Consider the following 13,784-nt stretch of genomic DNA (forward strand, 5'->3'; position numbering starts at 1 on the left):
CGCTTCTGCCTACGCGAAAGAGGACACGGTGTTTCTGTTCCAGGTTTGGGCTGGGCGATGGCGCTATCCCGCCGACATCCAGCGACTGAACTCACTACTGGCCCTGCGCAGTCGCCAGGCTCCATCATTTGTACCACTCTCTCGCCCGCTTGGCCGCATTCTCTACCGTGCCAATCCCTCGGTAGATCGCTGCCAGATAGCATTTCTTTGGTGCCTGTGGATCTCTTGATATTATTGCCTTTGCCATGCTCTCCAAACTCTCAGAAAAAAAAGGCCGCCGGGATTACTCTAATCCCCATCCCCACACCGCGGATTGGGCAGACTACGCCTCGATGGAGACAAGCATAATCGCAATCCGTATATTAAGTGGATCGTCCTGGGAGCACGACGTGTTCGAAAAAACTCTCGTGCCTTGATGAATAAAGAGTGACAATATCGACTTAGACTATAGCGTACATGCAGGTACTACAGTTATTATCATTCTAGCCGGAGGGCCCCACAAAAGATCATGGATTGTTTTAATGATATATTGGTCTACTCTCGAGTTCTTTGTTCATGGCCCTTTTTTCCCCCCTCAATTATACCTCAGAGTCTAAGACTAATTAATTAACCTGTTCCCAGCTGCTCACGCCTATTCTCGATATCGCCCTTTCTTCTGGGTAGAGAGCTTGTTCCTAGAGGAGTCCACAAACGTTCTCAGCAACGAGCGATAGATCGTCTTGCCCTCGACTGTGTCACTGGCAAATCCAAAGACGGCAAGAGCAATAATCGTGAGGACCATAATCACTCCAAACGAGACCCAATAGGTACGGGCTGTATAGACGCCTTGCAGGTCATCGATCTGCGTCGAAAAATAGGCCGTCATGAGACTGACGGGCATGAATAACATGGTTGCCTTGGCTAGCACGATCGTGATCCGTGTCAGCTTTTCAACGGCTTGCGAATCCTTCAGAGCGATGAGATTGAAATTCTGAATCATGTCAGTTACTGGTCGATCCTCTCAAGTACCGCTACACCTACCAGGAATGTGAGAGACTCCTTCTCGGTCAGGCACGTGTCTATCTCACTTAGGCAGAACAATCTTATGCGATCGATGAGCCTTTGGAAGCGGCCAACAGCAGCAGAACTCAGGAGCACTCCTGGCGGTGCGTCAATCCCAGATGCTATGTTGAGGGCGTTTCCTGGAGGGGGATGCAGCCAATCTTGGGGATCTCCATCCGAGATATTGCTGCCCGTGAGAAACGCGTTAGGCTGCGAGTGTGCCTCATCCCGCAAAACACGTTGTCTCTGCAAAATGCGTGTTATTATCGTCTCGTAACTTTGATAGAGACGTTTCAAGACAGCAAGTCGTCTGCCCAGCCAATGTAGTTCACTAACTAGATCCACGTCTGGCTTGTCGAGCATCTGTTCTCTCTGGATACCCGGTCAGATACGTGCATATGTCCAGAACGGGAAATGAAACCTACAAGATCATCGAGGTACGCGCCATACTTATGTTCTCTCCTGGCGACGAGTCGGTAACTTGTTACCCAGTCGTCAAAGATGTAATAGAACAACAAGCTCGAGCCATCCTCCTGGGATATACTACCGTCATCCGGTTGGCTGTTCGAGAAATGCCGTACACGTATCGTCACTAGAGAGTCGTTTGCGGATGCAATAGAGTGTTGCTTAGACACCCCGGAGAAGATAAAGCCAAAATTACGGCGGATGGTGCTCAGAACGGTGCTTATTTCCTCAGGACTGGGTATATACGTCCCTGGGAATGGGTTTTCTTGAATCGACACGACAGTACCTAACAGAGTGAGTATTTTATGATACGGTATCATCAATAGGATGCATTACCATCACTGAAAAGTATTATCCATGTCCACAACCTCTTACCGGAAGGCAGACCTCTGTCATTCTTAATGTCAATTCCAGGTATCGTATACAATGAATTATATCCGACACAAGTATCTGTCACACAAATCAGCATATTCGACATCTATAGATGGCTGACATACATTTTGGCCCATAATCCACAGACGAGAAATGCCAGATCTGATTAATGATGTCCGAAAACGTAAGGTTCAAAGATGCTGCCTGTTCCCTGATTGTATCAGGGTCAACCAGCTCCTTCAGGGCGTATGCGCCTTCGAGATCTTTTGGATGCGATCGATCGGACTGGCGGTTGAATGTCCAGTGTCGAGTACTGTCTGCAGCTTCTGACCCTGGAGCAGGCCTCGGGGTTTGGCTGGCAGGCTCTGTGCACATCAATCCTTGCAGTCTCTCCGAGACACCATATTTGTTGGTGATCAACTAATTACTATGGTGAGCTTGGGTTTTGTAATAACATGAAGGGTTATACTGACTCTAATCGATTCTTTCTGTTTCTCTGGTGCCCATATATTGCTATGCAGTTATGTCAGTAAGGGGAGCATCTGGTCACGATGAAGAATGACTAACATCCACCTGGTCCCGAAACATTTCGGTTTCTGGGTAGATCTATAATCAGTATCCATACAAGCTAACGCAGAAGCTCTATTCATATCGCTAAACGAGAGCTCACAGGCTTTTCCAACAAGGCCTCAAAATCTCCTGTGTCGAGGTTGACCGCGCACCAAGCGTCATCGTTTCCAAAATCGAGGACGAAGTTTTCTGTGTTTATGTCCTCGAGGCGCCGTTGATAATCTCGAAAATGCGCTGCTTGATCAATGTCGTTGAATTTCTGACCCAATCCCGGTCTACTAGAAAAGCTGGCGTAGTAGGCGGCAGCGTTGTGTGAGGCGTCAGAAATTGGAGCGCTGGTCATGTTTACTATTTTCCCCCTTAATCAACAGTATGCATCAAGAGGGCCAAATAACAGTGTTTCTCGACTCCGCGAGAGCCAAGCAGTTCTGGTGTTAAATACAAAAGGCAGTTCTTGAACTAGAGCTGTGCTGAAGGGCTTTTCTTGAAGATGCATTGGACACTGCGCCCCGCGTTGTTTGCTAGCTGGGTGCTCGAGTGACTCCGGTCATGAGGCTGGTAAGGAGCTCAGGCGACCAGCTGACTAGCCAGGCAGCTGAGATCGTCTCGATGCAGGAAACTCCGTTCCACATAAGTTGGCTTTGATCTCATAGCTTCTAGTACAGAAAGTAGATCTTCCGTTCAGCTGCGTCTCAGCTCTCGATGTTGGAGGCCTGGTGTGGTCGCGCGATCATCGGTTACTTAGTTTCGGGGGGGGCTGCTAACGGTAATAAGCATTCAGGCGACTCATGGAGGCTTGTAACCATGACATTCCGTCGCAAAACTGATCCTAGAGGTAGCGTGCATTGGAGCTTTTTTTTTTCTCTCTCTGTTGGTGCTATACGGCAGCTGGACAAATGGTCAGGACGTATCCTTAAGAGATCGCATGGCCCGCAATCTGGGGATAGTTCTCCAGATAAACCTTATTCTACTCCACCATGCTGAATCCGCAAGTAACTGGGAAAGTCAACAGACCACAGTCGACTTTATATCATTGCCAATGGCTGCCTACTAGTAACCAGAACTCAACATTCTCTTCTCTTAAATGTTGAAAAGCCTTAAATTAGAAGAGCCGGGAAATAAGTGACAACAAAAGCAATCTTCGAGGCTGGAATCCAGCTTACGCCTGTGTGGGAAGCAACGGGGCATGTTGTACTACTGTTTTCATCAATAACTGTCGTGGTTTTACATCTATAAGGAGAGGCTTGCCCGTCCTTTCGCTTGCTCGATAATTGATAAATTACCTTCATGACGGAATTTTGGTCTAGAGGCGGGTAAAGGCTTTTGTTAAATCATATGGAGATTTCTCGCACGGAAAGCAACTAATTACTATCCCGTAATTGAGGCTCTTGGAGGGCGGAGACCCCATGTATATTGTTAACTATATCGTCATGGTACGCTTATCCCAAGAAGACCTATTATGAAATGGCCGGGGAAATTTCATCAATAAGGATTATACAGTGGCTAAGCGCAGTAATCTTTATGGAAATATCGTCGTAATTTGTCGCAAGAGGGCCACGCAATGAGCATGCATTGTACTGGGCAATACTCACGGGTCCGAATATACAACAATTTTTACACACGATAAAGCTAATTTTGCAGTCGGTCATATCTGTGACTGTATTTCTTTCCCTTAATGTTTTACCTTATCTCCTCTTCCGAATATGTAAACGCATACTACCTGATCTGTCACTGTCGGCTTCACATTTTCTTACTTGTATGGTAATTCCTGTACAAGGACCATCCTGTCTGGGTCTTAATTAACTCAACAGATGGCTGACAGCATTCATACTCACGGCTTAGTATTACAACCTCAACAACTGCAAGCTCGGCTCACCTATAGGAGTACCGTTCGTTTTAAAAAGGCTAACAAGTCGTTCATGTTACTAAAGTTGTAAGTATCACGCCACTATCTAAGGCATTATTCTCCGATCTACATATCCTTCAGCATCTCTACTCTCTGCCTCATTCTTCTTGAAGGAAGCCCCCCTATCCCTGTTATGGACGTATACCTTCGACAAATCGAAAGAACAAAAAGAAGCAATGGCCCTTCTGTGTTCGGAACATGGTCCCCCAGAGGGTATTACTGAACTGGAGGTCTGTAAACTCAATAACTAGCTGTCTTTGGATTATTAATTGAGATCAACGTTTTTCCTTTGTTTGTCTCGCCAATCGAACTCAAGGGGCTCTTAACTTATCAACTTATAATCTTCCAAGTCAAAGTTAAAGTGTTTATGTATTTAATCCCCGTTTCTGTTTTTCACATGCACTCGCGTGATCATATCGAGGGTATCTAAAGGACAGATTAAAGTTGATCAAAGCCCTGAGCTGTTGAATATTGTTGTTCTCTAAAGAGACCATCCTAGTTTAAGTGAGAGCATTGAACTAGCTTCTCAATGCTGAAGTAATGCCTCATTTGCCAATAGTATACGTCCAGGTTGATATCTAGAAAGAGATCAGGCAAAGCATATATCTTCAACGCGAACTATTTGATGATCCTGATCGAAACATGCTGCAAGATATGTTCTCATGCGAGGGAGGGTTATGGAACACGTAGAAACAGGCAGCCATCAACACGGATTTGAACATCACTAGATAGGGGAATCTTAGGCTCATTCTCAGTGGATTCGAAGAGCACGCCCCGCTGTCTATGCGCGAAAGTGGCATCAGAGCAGACGACGACACACTTTTCATCTGCCGAAGAACAGTAAATATCCACTTCATAGGCTTGGATGCGAGGAAAAATGAGTCAACTCATCAAAAACATGAGACTTGAGAGAGCTCAGGTTAGTCTGCGTAGTACTATGATGATGCTTTTTGAGTCATGGTACTGGATCGCGATTAGGGTATAGCTAGTCCGGTTATGGTTAGCGCGGTTCAGCACCCACAAGCGGGGAGAAGTTTTCGCACCATCTCTAAAAGCGCGCGAACTTTCTCCCGTTCTCGACTTCAACGACATTTTGTGCGCAGAGCCTCACCATAAGAATCTAAAAAGTTCTTCTGGAAGACTGTAACAACCATGTCTAAGATCACAGTCGGTAAGATTGCTCCTCGATGTGCTCCTGGAAATATGCGATGCATGAGACTAACAGAACCTTCGTGGAACAGCCGGAGTGCGCCAGAATGTCCAGCAGCTGCTGGACTACTCTCTCAATGAGAAGAAGAGGAACTTCCTCGAGACCGTCGAGCTCCAGATCGGTCTGAAGAACTATGACCCCCAGCGTGACAAGCGTTTCTCGGGTACCATCAAGCTGCCCAGCGTTCCCCGTCCCGGAATGACCATCTGGTACGTTTCGAGCCCATGATCTTAGAGGAGGAACAGCATTTGCCGTCCGGGAGGAAATATTGCGTGGAAGACCATATTTGCTGACTGCTTCTCGCATGATAGTATCCTTGGTGACCAGCACGACATTGACCGTGCCAAGCACCTTGGTGTTGATGCCATGTCCACCGAGGATCTGAAGAAGCTGAACAAGAACAAGAAGCTTATCAAGAAGCTCGCTCGCAAGTACGATGCTTTCTTGGCTTCCGACTCTCTGATCAAGCAGATCCCCCGTCTTCTGGGTCCTGGTCTGTCCAAGGGTATGTCCACAGAATGATCTCGTACATTGCCACTTGAACTAGCCACTGACTGGTGATTTTCCAGCCGGTAAATTCCCCACCCCTATCTCCCACGCTGAGGACATGGGCAACAAGATCACCGAGGTCAAGTCCACCATCAAGTTCCAGCTGAAGAAGGTTCTGTGCCTGGGTGTTGCCGTCGGTAACGTTGGCATGACCGAGGAGGAGCTCATCTCCAACGTCATGATGTCCATCAACTACCTCGTCTCCCTTCTGAAGAAGGGCTGGCAGAACGTTGGCAGTCTTGTCATCAAGGCTACCATGTCTCCTCCCAAGAGACTCTACTAGATGCGGCTCTGTGCTGTGTCACGCTGGGGTCATTGGTGCATCCGTGAGATAGTGTTTGCCTTTAGCTAGATAAATACGACTCACGATGTTACGATTCCTCAATTTATATTCCCGCTAATTGTAAAGCGTACGATACTTTGTATCCCCGGGTATTTTATATTAGACATTGTAAGCGCAACGGTATAGCAGCTCACGAATTGTATGTAGATAATACATTGTTAGACAGTTACTCATACAACCACAACCGGTTTCTTACTGCATGCCTTCCATCAAATCCGTCTTGTCCAGGATCATGCCTCTCATTCCAATAAACTCCCGTAGAGCTTCCCATTCCTCGCCCTCTTCCTCTCCCCGCATCGAAGGGTCCTTGAAACCCCAGGCGACGGCAACTTTATCCAGCGCCGCACGCTCCTCCTCCCTAAGCCAGCGCTGTCGCAGTGGTATACCCGGTATCCAGACTACTCGGTCCATTTGGTCATTAGAGGACGTGATAGCGACAATTCCAACGGACGATGTGAAGCCCACGTAGGCAAGGATCGCGGAGAAAATGAGTCCCCTCGCCGTACTCTCATCCATCGTATTTTGTAAGGTCGAGGCCCAAGACGCAATGACGTACGATGCAGCGGGGGCTGCAGCCAGTCCTATCATTGGCACAGTCGCTTTCTTGAAGATCTTCGCCCTGTAGAAGGCGGGAGCGCAGAAGGTGCTATCAATGATGGCCAGCACAAGAGGTAGATTTTTTTGTTCGATAGCAACGTCCAGAGCCATGTTGGCCAATTCGGATGGAACAGCATTCTTCACACTCTTGGGATTCGGCTTACGGTACTGCACTGGCGAGCTATTTTCCACGGGGACAGGCTTGTTGGCATAGAGCGTGAAGATTTCGGGGAAATGGTCGGCCTTCTTCAGAAGTGTTTGAATCTTCGTGTAGTACTCCAGCGCTTCTGGTGAAATGAAAACCTTCTCATTTCTGAGGAGATCATTGGCGACTTGCGATATCGAATCCGTAATTCTCCGTTTCGTGCTCAGGTTCACTTTTGACGGCTGAGTGCCTGTCGGCTTCTCTTCCAGATTCAAGAGTGATGAGGTCGCGTTCCCTCCATCTTTATTCTGGTTCTGGGGGCCCTGTTCACCTAGAACAATGCGCGACACTATGTTCAGACACTTCTGTAGCAATTGCACCACCGTCTCGTCGGAGGGAACGACATCGGAGTTGGAAATGGTGCGGGCTTCCTGCTGCACTTCCTTTAAAGCGACATCCGGATCAGTTGGGATCGCCAGCTTCGATTCATGCGAGGCGAATCGTCTGAAGATGGACTGGGACGTCGTCAATGGCGCTTTCAGCGGTCGTTTCGTTTTCCATCCCGAGAAATCTGCGCGGTTATTCAAGAGTCGCGTCTGTTGGAAGACAGGGCCACGATGAGTCGATCGCGAGGTAGAATATCGGCAGAATTGACAGATGAGTCCCTGAGGCTGTGAGCGTCGTTGCGCTCGAAGTGTAAGACCCTTCATGGCTGCAGGGTCTTGGGTAGAAAACCGTGGTGAGACCTCCGATCAGTGCAAATGTTGGGGTATCTACCGAAAGGACGGCGAAGACGGAGACGCCGGGCACGCAGTCACCGCGCTTAGCACCGCCACCACCTCCATGATTCCCTCCTCCGTATCTCAACTGCAACGTCTCTTGTCCTGACGTCCACGTTCCAACACATCGCCAGGGCCTCCATCTCTTCCTGTTCGCAGGCGCGGGTGCCTGCTGAAGGCTGATTATTTAGCTATAACTTCAGCCTTCTTATGCGCCCTCTACAACAATAACAACTTCCCGACGTCTTGTCCTAAGCCCAATACACTCGCTCGACATCCAGCAATATGCCTCCTCCTCCACCCCCTCCGCCCCCTCCACCGCCGGCTATGGGAGGCCCCCCGCCTCCTCCACCACCTCCAGGAGATACTCCATCGAGGCCTCCCAAGGCAGTAGTGCAAGATAGGGTAGGTTCAAGATCGAGACGCGGCCGGCAACTGCTCATGTCGTCATTGTCTCCCCAAAGCTAGCTTCTGCATAGCGGCTAACTCTTTGATAGAGCAAACTTCTCACAGATATCAGCAAGGGTACTCGATTAAAGAAGACGGTCACAAATGACCGATCAGCGCCTGTGATTCAGAAGGAGGGGGGTCGCTCGGGCGGTGCGCCGATTGCTAGTGCTCCGCCAGTACCGGGAATGCTGAAGCCTCCAGGAGGACAGGCGCCTCCTGTTCCTAGCGGAGGAGCAGCTAATCGCGTACGAAGTGACAGCGCAGGAGGCGATGGCGGTAGCAGCATTGCAGCACCACCGCAACTAGGTGGTTTGTTTGCCGGGGGAATGCCCAAGCTGCGAAGTCGAGGCGGGGTTGATACCGGGGCGAATCGAGATGCATCATATCTGTCAGACTCAGATAGCTCGCGACCAACGTCGACAGCGGCTGCTCCTAAACCTCCAGGAGCACCGAGGCCTCCTGGTGCGCGTCCTCCACCACCTCCTCCGTCTACCGAGTCACCACCCGCCCCTCCTGTCAACCCGTTGGTTGCGCAGTTACGAAAGCCGCCTCCTAAACCGGCCTCAAGACCATCGTCCACGATCTCGACAAAGTCTGCACCTCCACCTGTGCCATCTTCAGCGAAACCGCCTCCTCCCCCGGTTTCTTCCAGAAAGCCTTCCGCCCCCGCTCCTCCGCCTCCTAAGAGTGCCAGTCCGGCTCCTCCATCTGCGCCTCCGCCGCCGCCTGCTATATCTGCCCCTAGACCTCCTGCAAGATCAACACCACCACCGCCGCCACCATCAGCACCACCACAGCCGGTGAATGGAGGCCTGGCGGCCTCAATCGCAGTACAAGCCGCGCGAAACGCTTTTGGAAACAACCATTCTCCCGCAGCCCCTCCTCCCCCTCCGCCATCATCAGCGCCTTCTGCTCCCCCAGCTCCTCCACCACCGCCTCCGGTTGCTGCTCCATCGGCTCCTTCAGCACCACCACCTCCTCCTTCCCAACCTCTCCGATCGATGCTGGACCCAAGCTCATTTACTCTTACGAATGGCGGATCATCCCCGATCGGAAGCCCTCGAAGCGCTTCAAGCCAGGGCCATATTACGATAGAAGATACCCGGTTCAAATTTCAGAGCGAGAGTCTCTTCCCGAAACCCAGGCCTTTCTCAGGAGGGGTCAGAAAGTATCGTGCTGGAAGGGGAAGCAGCGTGCCGCTGGATTTGAATTCGTTGGGTTGAATATGGGATTGAGTCTGATGGATATACCTCTGCGCGCCGTATCCATACTTATAGCTACCTAGCTAAGCTGTAAAAATGGCAAGGTTCTCTAGTCTCAGCTGCATGCTGATCATTTCAATTGGTTTTCCATGGTGTACGTAGGGACTCGGGTAGTGTTAATAAATTCCAAACTAAAGGACTAATTTTTCGTCCCGCATTGATCGTCTCCAGTCGTTGGCTTATTTCCAATGTTCTCATGAGAAAAGCATGGATGTCACATCCTCAGTAGGATGCAGAATGCGGAAAGCTATATAGTTCGACACCATCACATGATCCCATCGCCAGATAATGATGATGGCATTCTTTTAAGCCCAGGGAACGCAAAGGTTCTCCCAGCTTTCATTTTGTTGCTCACTATGCGAATTATCATTAGATCGTTATTGTCATAAAACCTAGCTATATATACATAGCATTCTCTACAAACAACAACGCCACCGATAGATAATCATGGGAACCATTCTACGAGAAGTATGAACATCGCCCTACTCACTATTAATGGCGTCGTTTATTTTTTCCGCGAGTATCCCCTAATAATGATAATAGCCAGCGAAGTAGCTAACCACAAACTCCACCGAATAAAATAACAAAACAGACCAATCCACAATCCCTATCTCTATCACTATCACCATCACTATCACCACCACCCGGCTGGACAGCAAACCCACCTGAACTCGAGGACGACGAGTCCTTCTGGGCCCAAGACGACGCAGGCACACCCGGGTTCTATCTCATGTCTCGCCAATTCGAAGATCCGCATCTGATCATGCGCACGACGCCGGATAACGGGGTGCCGGAGTATATGTTTCGGTCTGGAGAGAAGTATTTCTTTTGGAGTGAGATCGAGGATACGGTGTGGGAGGTGTTGGAGCCGAGTGGGTTAGAGGAGATTATGGAGAGGATGAAGGAGGGAGGGTTTGGGAGGAAGGGGGTGAGGGTTAGGAGGAGGTTGTAGGGTGGTTGGAGGGGTTTTTTGGGGGGGGGGGGGGGTTCTAAGTTGGGTGATAGTGATTGATGTGTTATTTGTGATGCAGGCATTGGCTATTGCTGTTTGAAACTGGATTGATTATGGGCTTATATGGGACTATTAAAGCCAGCAGATGAAAGCCTCCAGATATTGTATAAAAATAAGCGCTGATGTGATTTTTGGAGTATGGCTGAACACAAAGGCTCATCAATATATAATATATGAACACCTCGCTATGCAGTAACGATGATGCTTCTTACTTCCCGGAAATAAAGCTGAAATAAAGCTCGTACTTCCCTTACCAGCTCATGCTGCTTCTTCGACCGGACTCAGCTTGCTGGTTTCCTCAAGCGCAGTGCGGATCTCGTCCGGGATATTGATTGTGCTGTTCATATAACGCTCTCCATAGCCTTGCCATCTCTCGATCATGGTCTGGCCACCGAACAAGGGGAGATCGCACCACAAGCAGATACGACGTCGATCACCGTCAGTTCCCGGGTGATTGGAACATCCCTCGCCGATACAGCACTGCCTTTGCAAATCCACGTCCGTACACTGTTGAGCCCGACACGCGGAACAGAGCCAACCATCCTTGGCGGTGCAACGGCAAAAGTCCCCTTCTCCGGGGGCAAAAGTATAAGGTGTCACCTTCGGTGGTGAGCTAGTGAAATTACGACCTCTATGCGGGGTTCCATTAGCCCAACATTGTACACAGAGGTATCGTGTGCGCGTTCTATATGCATTGTTTTTCTTTGCAAAGGACTCCTGTGCGGAGTTAGCAACTAATGATGAGAGATATATCGAGGTATATAGAGACTAACTTTGACAATGCATGCGTCGCAAACAGGCATCGAACAGAATTTACACATATGGGAGAAATTTCCTTTCGTGTGCTGAGGCTCGGAACATGTCATCTGCGCGAGCGACTTCAGACCAGACCAGTATGCTGTCTGATGTTCCCCAACATAGATATCCGGTCGTACAGAACCCCCGAAACTAGTGCCACCTGAAGACGAGGCGTGGAGAGGAGGAGGAAAGCCATGCAGAGCGGCTCTGCAGCTGGAATTCGACCGTGAAAGGTTCAGCAGATCACCCACTCCTAAATAGGAGACGAGGTTGGAAACTACCGGCCAGGGATAAAGTATATCCAGCAGCCCGCACATAGGTCATTCGCAGGTAGGCTGTACTGGTAGCGATGTCGTTGAAAAGTAGTTCAATCAGAGGCACCGGTGGTTCTCGTTGAGAGCTTCGCAGGACGATCCAGTCTTCGACCGGAGAGAGTGCAGGCAGAATCACAATCACAGCTGCAGCCTATCACTCTGGCATGACAAGTAATCTCTCGAATTTCCTCGACCTGACTGCTCTCCGCAGTAGTCCCATGGAAGCAGCTTAGCAGCTTATCGTGGATTGCGTCGATAGTATAGAACCGATTCGAGCAACGCTCAGACGGGTAAGCATCGATCAGAATAGCTTCGAAGAGCAATAGAGAGAACAGATTCGTGCAAGAAGACGAGCATCATGGGCTTTTGTCAGCACGAGAGAAAGCTGAACGTGGGTTACTGATCCAAGGCGGGGAAGCCGGAGAGGTCCAAGGATGGGGCAGCCTATCCAGAGCTTGGCCTTTAGTCCACGGCGCGGGACAGCGAAAACCACCACTAACGCTATATTATCCAAACGCCAGGCACTTCTGCTTTTATATCACGCCTCCCTCTGTCCAGAACAAAACCACAATCGCAGCTTTGGCTACGTGACTCCTGCAGCTGCGTCACTCTCCGCGTGCGGCGCGGCAAAGCAGACGCCAGCTCTCGTCTCGTGCATCGGAGCTTCTCGTTGGCTCGAAGGACAGCAACAAACTGCTTATGACTTCGCGGATCTGACCGCGGATCTGTCGTCATGTCTCTCCAGGCATACATAAATAGTGAGCTTCTATAATTTACACATTGACTGCTTCTACGGAGCGCTTTTAGTCGCGGACGATGCTAACTTGGTCCTTGTGTCCACAGAGAAAGTCCTCATTTTGACCGTCGACGGGCGTACGCTTCTGGGGACACTTCTCTCGACCGATCAGCTCACAAACCTCGTGCTTTCCAATACGGTAGAACGTATAATTCGAACCCCAGACGACCCTGAGCCGAGCTCTCAGGTTGAGCATGGCCTGTATCTCATCCGTGGAGACAACGTCGTGATTTGTGGAGAAGTGGACGAGGGAATTGACGCGCAAATTGACTGGACGAAGGTCAAGGGTGAAGTGGTGAAAGGAACGAAGAATGCATGAACCGGTTCAACGACAGAAAAGGCCTGCTGGCTCGCGTGGGGATGCGGGAGAAAGTGAGGATATCGACATGCGCTTGACCGGATGAGACGCTGGGTTACGATATGTCAGCTTTCAGATGCATCTCGAAGCTGGACGTCGTGGCCCCCATCCAGCCACCGAGCAACGTGAGGAGCGCGCTCTTTTCAGCGAAGGGGCTGCCCTTGTGCGCCCCCGAATAATTCTTTATGATGCCAGGCACTAGGGTCTGGTGCCTATAATTAGGATCATCGAAGAGCTTGGGGTACTAGGAAACCTGATTCGTACGGCCAGCAGCAGTTCGACAGAGAGGGGATTTCGCCATGGCCCTTTTAGAGACGGAGAGGACGGGATATACTACTCTATATTCAAATGCGAAATGGTCGCTTTGGGGGTGGATATGCTGTACTAGTATAGCCCTTCACTTAGCATTACGAGAAATAATTTCAAAATGAATAACAATGCCATTACATCAAAAGTCCCATATCCTCGTTCAGGTTGTTCGCAGCAGGCGCTTGGACGCTCTTCTACCGGGGACAGGGCTTGGACGGCCTTGGCTCATTCCGAGGGTTGTACAGATTACGGGCTATTGTTGTTGTTGTTGCTGCTGCTGCTTTTTTAATAATGTTGCGCACGATCAGATATGAACCCAACGTCGCCCGCGGGATTGCCCAATTGGTCCTCGGTATGCGGAGAGCAGACGATCTTCTCCAGGAACCGTGACGGCATAAAGAATAGCATATAGCTATCGCGGAAAGGGCCCAAACACAGCCCAAACACCACAAAAGTCCAGCCCCCAATTATCCCATAGGCACCACGTTGACAAAGGCTGCTTAGTGTC

General features: G+C 49.8%; 7 protein-coding genes across 7 annotated transcripts; 4 read left to right on the forward strand and 3 right to left on the reverse strand.

Annotated features, from left to right (window-relative positions):
• Positions 1-631: 631 nt before the first annotated feature.
• Positions 632-2,791, reverse strand: C8Q69DRAFT_409027 (ADP-ribosylation factor; the record flags this gene model as incomplete). The annotated part of the gene is made up of 8 exons (XM_028628227.1): positions 632-970; positions 1,021-1,413; positions 1,467-1,792; positions 1,843-1,956; positions 2,004-2,298; positions 2,352-2,391; positions 2,446-2,474; positions 2,549-2,791. 8 exons carry the CDS (start codon positions 2,789-2,791, stop codon positions 632-634), a joined length of 1,779 nt encoding a protein of 592 aa, XP_028481343.1.
• A 2,715-nt stretch (positions 2,792-5,506) lies between these two features.
• C8Q69DRAFT_510670 (60S ribosomal protein L10a) lies at positions 5,507-6,396 on the forward strand (the record flags this gene model as incomplete). Its single annotated transcript, XM_028633209.1, has 4 exons — positions 5,507-5,525; positions 5,596-5,773; positions 5,876-6,069; positions 6,134-6,396. The coding sequence occupies 4 exons, from the start codon at positions 5,507-5,509 to the stop codon at positions 6,394-6,396; spliced, it is 654 nt and encodes a 217-aa protein (XP_028481344.1).
• Positions 6,397-6,475: 79 nt separating this feature from the next.
• C8Q69DRAFT_119837 (hypothetical protein) lies at positions 6,476-8,254 on the reverse strand. The gene has a single exon (XM_028625192.1). It carries the CDS (start codon positions 7,906-7,908, stop codon positions 6,649-6,651), a length of 1,260 nt encoding a protein of 419 aa, XP_028481345.1. The 5' UTR covers positions 7,909-8,254; the 3' UTR covers positions 6,476-6,648.
• A 105-nt stretch (positions 8,255-8,359) lies between these two features.
• C8Q69DRAFT_481478 (putative proline-rich, actin-associated protein Vrp1) lies at positions 8,360-9,956 on the forward strand. Its single transcript, XM_028631598.1, has one exon. The coding sequence runs from the start codon at positions 8,613-8,615 to the stop codon at positions 9,648-9,650; it is 1,038 nt and encodes a 345-aa protein (XP_028481346.1). The 5' UTR covers positions 8,360-8,612; the 3' UTR covers positions 9,651-9,956.
• C8Q69DRAFT_481479 (hypothetical protein) lies at positions 9,957-10,658 on the forward strand. Its single transcript, XM_028631599.1, has 2 exons — positions 9,957-10,157; positions 10,282-10,658. Exons 1-2 carry the CDS (start codon positions 10,137-10,139, stop codon positions 10,639-10,641), a joined length of 381 nt encoding a protein of 126 aa, XP_028481347.1. The 5' UTR covers positions 9,957-10,136; the 3' UTR covers positions 10,642-10,658.
• Positions 10,659-10,670: 12 nt separating this feature from the next.
• On the reverse strand, positions 10,671-12,225 carry C8Q69DRAFT_481483 (hypothetical protein). The gene is made up of 2 exons (XM_028631600.1): positions 11,475-12,225; positions 10,671-11,418 (listed from the first exon to the last, which is right to left on the reverse strand). Exons 1-2 carry the CDS (start codon positions 11,814-11,816, stop codon positions 10,960-10,962), a joined length of 801 nt encoding a protein of 266 aa, XP_028481348.1. The 5' UTR covers positions 11,817-12,225; the 3' UTR covers positions 10,671-10,959.
• A 67-nt stretch (positions 12,226-12,292) lies between these two features.
• Positions 12,293-13,408, forward strand: C8Q69DRAFT_481485 (hypothetical protein). Its single transcript, XM_028631601.1, has 2 exons — positions 12,293-12,571; positions 12,657-13,408. The coding sequence occupies exons 1-2, from the start codon at positions 12,547-12,549 to the stop codon at positions 12,926-12,928; spliced, it is 297 nt and encodes a 98-aa protein (XP_028481349.1). The 5' UTR covers positions 12,293-12,546; the 3' UTR covers positions 12,929-13,408.
• The last annotated feature ends 376 nt before the right edge of the window (positions 13,409-13,784 follow it).

The sequence above is a fragment of the Paecilomyces variotii genome (assembly GCF_004022145.1).
Source record: "Paecilomyces variotii strain CBS 101075 chromosome Unknown C8Q69scaffold_17, whole genome shotgun sequence".
NCBI lineage: Eukaryota > Fungi > Ascomycota > Eurotiomycetes > Eurotiales > Thermoascaceae > Paecilomyces > Paecilomyces variotii.